Source organism: Pelophylax lessonae (genome assembly GCF_965119305.1).
Source record: "Pelophylax lessonae genome assembly, chromosome: 4".
NCBI classification, from domain to species: Eukaryota; Metazoa; Chordata; class Amphibia; order Anura; family Ranidae; genus Pelophylax; species Pelophylax lessonae.
This window is the reverse complement of record NC_138771.1, coordinates 165,257,239-165,266,800: the sequence shown is the minus strand read 5'-3', so window position 1 is coordinate 165,266,800 and position 9,562 is coordinate 165,257,239. Positions and strand designations below refer to the sequence as shown.

Genomic DNA, 9,562 nt, shown 5'->3' with positions numbered 1-9,562 from the left:
TATTTCATTTATTTAATTTATTTTATTTAATTTACCATTAGTGATAGCACGGGGGCCTTCACAATTTAATTACTGGGAGGTACTTACTGCTGTCTATGACCCAACTGAGGAGATTCACTGCCTCTACGTGTCCTGTGATCTGGATTGGAAAGCGATAGAAAATCCAGAATTTCACATCATTTACCGAAAGAGGAATAGAGGGAAAATCTAATGAGCACACCTGTTCCAGGGACAACTGTCAAATAAAGTATTTTTTCTTACTCAGAAGAGGTTTTTCTCTACCTTCTGGTTGTGTCTTTGGGGCAGACAGAAATTTGGGCACAGACAGTAAAAAAAAAACCAAAAAAAACAAAGTGATTAAAAATAAAAAAATGTTGTGACTATAGGTATACTTTAAATGAGTAAGGATTTTTTTTTTTTTTTTTTTTTACACCTTGAAAGCAAAGTTTATATTGGAAGTTTCAGATAGCATTTTCCATCCAACACATTTGCTTGCATTGCCAATGCTTCTCTAATTAAACTCCATGGAAAAAAAAGGAATGCATTATTCTCTTGCACTACAAACAGTGTATGAATGGGATATGGCACAGTGTGCCTTATTTTCTTAAGATGCAAACTACCTTCTCATGATGTTTCCGTATCAACATATAGCACAGTTCTATTGTACCCATTATTATGCCACAGATAATGGACTTGTGCTTTAGTCTCTCTACATTTTGGATTAGCAAAATGTGAAACCATGCATTTGAGTGCTGCTTGTACTCCATTTTGGTAATTGACTAAAGTTTGTAAACAACATTTGACATGTCTAGTAGGCACATGTAGTCTCCTGAAAATAGAGTTAGCAGTCCTCAAGAGCACTTTGGGAGCTTTAACATCTATGGCAATCTATGGCTGACCTAATCCAGAAAATTGGTACTTTGGCTCACTCCTCCTTCCTCTCACAAATCAGTATTGGTCAATAAGGGTGCATCTAAGGTTGCAATCTTTTATTAGAATAAAATGCCAGCCCTATAATCACATTCCTATTAATAACATTGGCAACAATTCCCATTTACTTCTTGGGCAGGCAGGCAAAATACTGGCTAGGTGACATTACTAGCCACATCTCATATTGAGTGGCCATTGGTAAAGTGAAGGAGGTAGAAAGAGGTAGGGCAAAGCACCAAGTTTACAAAAAAGGGTGTTCTTGATTATAATTCTCCCGCAACACTCAATAACATGGCTGAAACCAACAGCAGCTTGCAATAAACTAGTAATCAACAGCTATGGTAGTCTAGATTTTATGTCACAGAAATGTTAAGCATGCTGGAAAGTTTCTGTTGGTCAAGGATGCACTTGTTCAATAAAATAGCAACCCATTCATTACATGGGCATTCTTTTCTGAAGAAAAAAAACAAACAAGGTTTAAATCAAAAGAGATAAACTGCAATTGTTGAAACTGCTCAGCAGTCATTTCAAGGGAGAGGAGTTTTTCATTACCAACATAGGATCCAACCAGGGTGATTTTTTTTATTAATGAACAGATGGTTTTTGCTTGTTAGAATGTTGAAAAGTTTCAGTAATGAAATGTTAAAAATACAAACATTTGCTCATTTAATTGTTCAGCTAATAAATGGGCAATGGCATAGCTGCATAGCTTTTGATTTTTCTATCACATGGTGTGCAAAGGGTTCACATATAAACAAAAAAGCTCTGGGGTTTCAGAAATGATTTGTTTTAATAAAAAAACATCACAGTGGGAGATGCAAACATATTTTTTTTAATAATTTTCGACTTCTGCATTAAAATCTCCATGTAAAGTCAAAGGAGGTTACAAAGGAAAATGTAACAAAAAATGAAATAAGATAAAATAAAACCCATGTTATTGAGATAAAGCCAAAACACATAGATTTCAGAGAGAGACAGAGAGAGGAAAAGTGAGAGCAAAATAAAAAATGAAAAAACAAATGTTTAAAATTGAAAGGGGAGAGGAGGGTGAAACATCACCCCATGGGAAATAACATGTAGGAAGTAAATGCAGCTTTGAAGGACTCAAAATATAGCAGTGTACTGTACAAAGATAAGTTCCAAGATGCGGCCATGAGTGGGATGGGAGGGCTTCTCATGACACAAGTCTTGTGCTAACGTATGTACCCTCCTATGTGCCCCACACAAGGCCTAGCCAGCCTTACTTTCGCCTACCTATTTGGGCCATGAGTTGGGCATTTGCTGCAGCCTTTGCCCTCATGTGTCTAGCCTTTGCAATGTCGAAGAGAATGTTCATAAGGTTGGTTGGTACATCCAACGAGAGGGTGAATTTGGTCCGCCGGTCACTTTTTGCCTTGTTTTGGTAAACCTTGCCCTTCACCTGTGCTTGTGACAGATACCTGTATCTTGCAGCTGGAAATGTTCTTTTCTCCTTCTCATCTTCTTCCTCCTCTTCTTCTTGGGACAGAAGATTATCACTTGGTTCAAACTCATAACCTCTCTTACTTAGAACAGAGTTTTCTTCTAAGCTCCGTCTCTTGGCCTCCTCAAGTGCTTCCTTCAGGCAGCTAAAAATTGACTCTGCTTTGTAAAAGTTGTAGTGAAGACTGGATCGGGCCATACACACTATGAGCAATAGCAGGAGAAGCCTAGTGTGAGGCATACTTCCACCCTGCGACTAGACACACACATGAAAACATATTAATAAAGTGAAATCTGTATTAAATAAAAAAAAAAAATGAAAAAATCTCAAAACCTAATTATGCTTCAACTTAATTTGCCCTGCCCTTCTATTAGTCACAATGTTTGGTGAATGCCCTCTCTGACCAGTGAGGTACAGGAGAGGGCAGGTCAAATATCTGTTTCCAAGATTAATTCTGCATATGCACAAGTGAGCAGGGCACTCTAGATAGTGATAGATATAAGTAAGTACAGGTATATTTTACCTTACTTTTACCTTAATTAATGGTAAAAAAAACAAACAAACCACAGCAATCAATCAGGAAGCCAACTGTAGCATGTACTATTAAAACTGAATTGGCTGAATTACTCTAAAATCCCTGAAAAACTGAAATATTTCATTAACATAGAAACATAGAAGAGTGACAGCATATCCAGTGCCCACCATGTCCACAGAAGAGCTAATAATTAATCAAATGATACCACTTTGAAGGTCTTCTAAAGATATGGTCCTGCTTTGCAGTTGCACAAAATATTGGGATGCCTTAGTTTAGAACTACAAATCAATAATCTATGTTTGGTTTCTTTGTAAGACCAATAGTAGTAACCTACAGTAAATTTACAGGACAGGTGCTTAGTGACTACTTACCATTTTCATAATTTTCATCAGCAAAAATTGTGATCAACTTACAAGAGACAGATTGCTGTGATTAGCATTTTGCCCTTTGCTTTACTAAGTAAGGACTATAGTATTAAAGATAATCATCTTTTATTATCATTAGCAGAAACTATGAACTTTTACAATTTGCTGTTAAATGTATGTGTACCCACCCTGCCATATGTATGAGTGTGTAGAGAGGAGTAACACCGCTCAGGTGAGTCTGTGTCTACAATCCAAGGAGGGTGCTGGACCTCAGCTCGCCACCGCAAACGGCATATATGAAGAAATTGGTCGCCTACCACAAGGAGATTCAGTGAAAAGATCTTTATTGTACATGCAAAGGTACAAGGTACAGCAGGATGGATATGGTAGACATGTTTCACATGATTTCCATGTGCTTGTTCACTAGTGAATTAGTGAACAAGCCCGTGGAATTCATGTGAAACACATCTACCATATCCATCCTGCTGTACCTTGTACCTTTGCATGTATAATAAAGATCTTCTTTTTCACTGAATCTCCTGGTGGTGTGCGACCAATTTCTTCATATATGCAAGAGTGCCTCCTAGATTTAGTCTACATGGCTTTAACCAGCCAGTGCTAATTTGTAGTTTTGCTCAGTTGCCCTCAAATGCAGTCTATCAGTTCTCCTTTTTTGCCACTAGGTATCACTAGAACCTCTGGCACTAGTAGGAGGATTCACAGTAAGTTTGCACTATGAATATTTAAATATTTCTGGACAGCCATTATGGGTTTCCTTTGCCAATGCTGCATGCTGGGTAAGGGTATAAATATTTGGGTTGAGCTGATGCAAGCTCTCCTACCCATAGGCTCCAGCCTGGGGAAGGTGGGTGCTAAATAATTCCTCTTTCAGCCCTGTCTGCCTTAGAGGCCTACATGGATTGGATCCTGGGGTTGCATGCCTGGAAAGCCTGCATGTGACAGGATCTTAAATTTGCTTCTGAAGAGTGTGTAGGCTAGGATGAGAGTCCCAGGTAATGCTGGTGAATTCTCCTAGAAGCACATGCTATAGCATGGAAGTCCTAGATAAAGCTGTTGGATTCTTCTGAAGATACTGGTGAGGGTTTTTAAAAGGATACTAACACTGGAGTGTCAGCATTGAAGGGAAAGACTTCCTCCTACTTCACAGTGTATACAGTGCCGGAATTCTATTGTAACCTAGAGTACCTGCAAGTTATACCATTTTCTCCCTGGACTGTAAGTATTAAAACTGTTCTCTGTTTTTATCTAAAGGGACTGGCAACCAATTATTCACAAAACCACAATTTCAGGCCAGGATCCCATCTGAGAACGGAATGTCAGCTCTCTACATTACCCATGCACAGTAACATTTGCTTCAAGGGGGGAAGAGACTACATATGCATACATTATATCTGCCTTTCTCAACCTCCTTACCCCCAGAGGAACCTGTGAAATAATTTTCAGGTCTCAGGAAACCCCTGATTAAAAACGATTTCATCTACTGCTCACAGTACATGAAGTAGCATGATTAATAAGCTTTAGATATAAGAAATAAGAGAATAAAGAATGTGGCATACTTAGAGTACTTGACTCTCTAGGTAGACAATCTTTTAAAGAGGTTGTAAACCCACCTCACAAACTTGTACCTATAGGTAAGCCTATATTAAGGCTTACCTATAGGTGCTATAAATATCTCCTAAACTTGCACCGTTTAGGAGATATTTAGAGTGCCTACTGCCGATGACGTCATCGGCGCAGGCGCTCTGAAGGAACGGCCACCCGTGCCGTTCCTTCAGAGCTCAGTGCCGTGAACAGCGGCTCCCGCGCGCATGCGCGGGAGTGATGTAATCGCGCCTCCGGCCAATCAGATGGCCGGAGGTCGCAAACCCGGAAGCAGGACGGCCGGACATGTCGCCGTCCTGTCGCTGAGGTGGCGGCACGGCGGGGGCTTCGTTTTAAGGTAAGTACTACATAATGAGCTAGTATGCGATGCATACTAGCTCATTATGCCTTTTTCTTTACAGGGCTTTTTTTTCCTCGTTTTTATTGGGGGAGTTTACTTCCTCTTTAACATCCACCCCCTCAATGCATTAAAGTAACAAATGAAACAAAGAAGAAGAAGCGACCCATTACACTGTTGTCAGTGGAGAAGACCCCTTTACATTGATGGTTAGTGAATGAAGTATCTCCAGACATCAGTGGTCAGTGGAGAATGACCATCTTAAGCTGCCCATAAATGTTACATTTCTGTCATTCAGCTAAATTAAACAAATTACTCAATTCATCCATCCGTACTAAAAAGCATGGTATGACGAATCTGAGGGGCAAGCCTTTTGTAAGTTGTATTCTGACAGCCGACACCTGTGGCTGTAAAGATACCCAAACAGGGTGCAGGTGCTGGTCAGGTGATAATTTTTTGCCAGAATTATTTATTGGAAGTCTATTGAAAAATCTAACTTTGTAAAAAAAAAGGCCTACCATAGAATGAATATCAGCAGGAATTGGCTGAAATTCAAACTGTGTTTGACCAGTTTTTCATGTATTAGAGATCAACCACCTTATGTTGGCGGGTGGTGGAGGGAAGAATGTCCCTTTACCATGGTGGTCATTGGGAGAATTACAGTGTTAGAAACAAAAATATAATTTGTGTCAGTTATTACTCATCTGGGAGAAAAGAAGAGAAGCTCTACTAGTCCCTGGCCACTAGCTCTGCCCAGTGACTTTGGCCCTGGAATTGTGTAAGCACCATCAGGCAGGAAGTCAGTCCACCACTTCTCTTGGAAATGGAAACCCTAGCAACCTCCGGGGAAACCTAAGTTGAGGATCCTGCTTGAGGAACACAGGTTGGTATGCAAAGAATTTAATGATTCCTTTAACTTGATTTTTCTTACACAAGTACAAATCCATAGGGCATTAATTTCATTTGTGGGTTTTTTTTTTCCATTTATCTACCACAAATCCTCACACTTCATAATCAACTCATGATGTCAAGCAAACAACCTGCACTTCATGCCCAGGAATTAGCAGGAAGAAGTTTTTTCTCCTATTGGTGTGGAAAAAGCCCCTGTAATGCTGTGTTAAGACTTATATACGTTCTGCTTAACCAGTCACCAGTAGCGGAGCATGCATTCTACATTTAGGGAGCACAGGGCATCTCAGTTTGAACCTATTATTTTAGGGACAATTAAACCACGTGACCTGTGAGTAAAAGTTGTTGGACACCTTGTGAAACATAAAAATAACGTTTAGAAATTCCTGAGCAACCTTTGTGTGCAGAGGGTCATCAAGCCTCTTGGCCTGCTGCACATATAATGACAACAACAGACATACAGCTAGGTATGTCAGTGAGCATATAGCTGAAAATATCTTCAATTTTCTGCCTCTAGTTTTAAATAAAGAAGTAAGGTAACCTCAGATGAATGAATGAAGTATATTCATTCTAATTATCTTTGTTTCCAAATAACTTATTTTTGTAATAGTTATATTGCTCAAACCTTTATGCTAAAATTAAAAAGTAATTACATTTTAAAAGTAAATTTCCAAAAGTTAGGTAAGACATTAAAGTTATGTAATGATTTACATTTTTAGCAATTCTTTTTTGGTTGCACAGTACAACTTATAAAGATAGAAAAATAGGCTACAGAAAGTTATCATATTTTTATACTATTCTGTACCTCTACAGATATCTGATGTTTGGACTGATATGTGACTCTATGTTCATCCTCATACATATGCATTTACAGATAACACGCTAGACCTTATACCTTGCCCTGATGGTTGTACCGTACTACACTTCCTCCTTTCTTGTACCCTATTCTGCAGACTGGCCTAATTCTTATCTATGATTGTACAGTTTGAGTTTTATATCCTTGTTAAGCTAATCAGGGTCTTTCTCCTTTCTGCTTCTGAGCACAGAGCCAAAGTATTACCAAAGTGGAAGTGGGGCTTTTAAAATTATGTCTCTTCTTGATCCCAGCCTTTTGCTGAGCACCATTAGAATTCCCCATACTCCAGCCAAGCATTCCTTCTTTATTCCCATGGGTTCTTATTTGTAATCGCCACCCCCCCCCCACCTCTGGATTTCCATTTTGTAACGCTTTACCTCTTGACCCTTTATTTACTATTATATTAGGATAATGTTAATCTAACTATCTATAATGCCTTGTTTACATGAGTGGCTGTGGGTGAAAATAGGTGGCTAAACCATGGTTTTACTGCCCTGACCACCCATCAGCAAGTTAACATAGCCCTTGGCCGTGACATGGCAAAAATTATATCACAGGTCACAATCAGTGGGCAATGCGGCTTTTCTGGTTTTCAGTTTGAAAATAGTAGGGAAGAGCAACCTTGCCAAATTGTTATTGTGCACAACACATGGAACCTTCTAAAGGCTGTCTACAGCAGTAGACCATTGGGTTATGCTTCCATCAGTTCAGAACAGGAAACTTAGGCGGCAATGAATTGCCAAAACTAAGCAATTGATGAATGCTAACATTTTGGTCTGATAAAGCTTGATTTCACCTGTGACATTCAAATGGTAGGCTCAGAATTTGGCATTTTATAGTATGAATCCATATCTTAACAGTTCAGTCTGAAGGGGGTGTAATAGGTTAGGGAATGGTTCTTTTAAAACTGAATATGCATTACAGCATATTTGAGTATTGTTTTTTTTTCCTGTGTTTGGTACTTCATAATACTTCATGGCTATTACACAGGTGGTGTACTGAAAAAAGACCCCTCCATTTCCCCCAACCATGAATATGGAGAAATAAACAATTATACTTACCTGTATCCTGGAACTTTTTCTTCATATTTACCTATATTTGTCCTGCCTCTGTGCTGCCTGGGTCCCTATTCCTGTGCTCCCATCTTAAATATGTCTGTTATAGTGCGCATGCGTGAGATGAAGTGCAGAATGTCATGCGCTTAATCTGGCGTATGCGCTGTATGACACTACGGGCATTTGTTGGGGGGGAAAAACACTCTTTTCTGAGAAGCTTTTCTTTTTTCCCCAACAAAAGAACTGTATTATCGTACAACACGTGTAAAATGAGGAGTATGACATCATGTGCCTCATCTTGTTCATGTGCAGTATGACAATCTCGTGAGATCATCCATAGGGCCTGGTTCAAACCTATGCGCTTTTTGGTGCTTTTTGCAGAAACATACTACAGTTCATTTAACATGGTTTTCTATGGGACACGTTCACATTTATGCTTTTTTCAGTCACTGCATTTTTGGAAAGGGTCAGGAACTTTTTTAAATTTTTAGTTCAATAGACTTCAATGGAGAAGCTGCAGAAAAGTATGTAGTGCGTTTTTGCCACAATTTTATTGCAATTTTACCACTGGCTTGAAAAAATGCAAAACGCACCACAAAAAGCACTGCATAGATGTGAACCAAGCCTTATAGGTACAGATTTTCCTGCGGGCAAAGATGACGTTGCCTTCCCAAGGGGCATTTGTGTGGCCAGTGCAATGTCCCTACTGCCTTCAGGGGAAAACAGCAAATGGAAGAGCAAAAAGTAAAGCCAAAAAAAAAAAATTTAAAACAAAGTTAGATAATTTCACATCAGCATGCAGAGATGCTTGCTGATGTGAAATATAGGGTAAGGAGGGAAGGTCCACTTTAATAAAGTGGCAACATCTTGTATGCCTTTTTGATTTAGAATTGTTCACATAAATACAACCTTTGTTCTTATCTTACCTGGTTCTCTATTATCTTTACGTTCTCTAACTTTTGAACTATAATTAACAGAATTGTTTCTCTCCCTACCTTTATGTTTACTAAAATTTGAAATTAAATATCTATATAATTCAGTGCATTGCCTTTATTTCAAGCATTGTAAGTACTGATAAATTCCTGGCTTTTATGCTTCGCTTAAAAAAAAAAAAATTACAATATCTGTGGATAACTGATATGTACAATAAGTATAATATAGTATTTTCCTGTAGATGTGCCAATCTGTGTGTGTTTGAGTATGTCTCTGCAATACTTTTACACTTTTATAGCTATACACTCAGGTAATTCTCATAACTGCTGTGTATTTAACAGATTTCACTTTGTAAACTGATATATATCAGCAAGACTGCTTGACATCCTTATTAACAGTAGGTGATTTCACGGTTTTGAAATTTTAAATAACACATTTTTTGAAATTGCATGTAGCCTATTGTTAATTAATATAAATTCTTACATCTGCTTTTACAAGTTTACAACTCCAGAATAAGCTACATATCAACTTTTGACTCTGTAGACTACTTATTCAAA

At 38.5% G+C, this 9,562-nt stretch overlaps 1 protein-coding gene across 1 annotated transcript in view; it reads right to left on the bottom strand.

The window, feature by feature from the left end:
* Positions 1-1,058: 1,058 nt before the first annotated feature.
* Positions 1,059-9,562, bottom strand: part of UCN3 (urocortin 3) — a 56,266-nt gene continuing 47,762 nt past the window's right edge. The window contains exon 2 of the mRNA XM_082256967.1: positions 1,059-2,647. Coding sequence (XP_082113093.1) covers positions 2,171-2,632 — 462 coding nt within the window. The 5' untranslated portion in view covers positions 2,633-2,647 and the 3' untranslated portion in view covers positions 1,059-2,170. The remainder of the gene's footprint in view (positions 2,648-9,562) is intronic.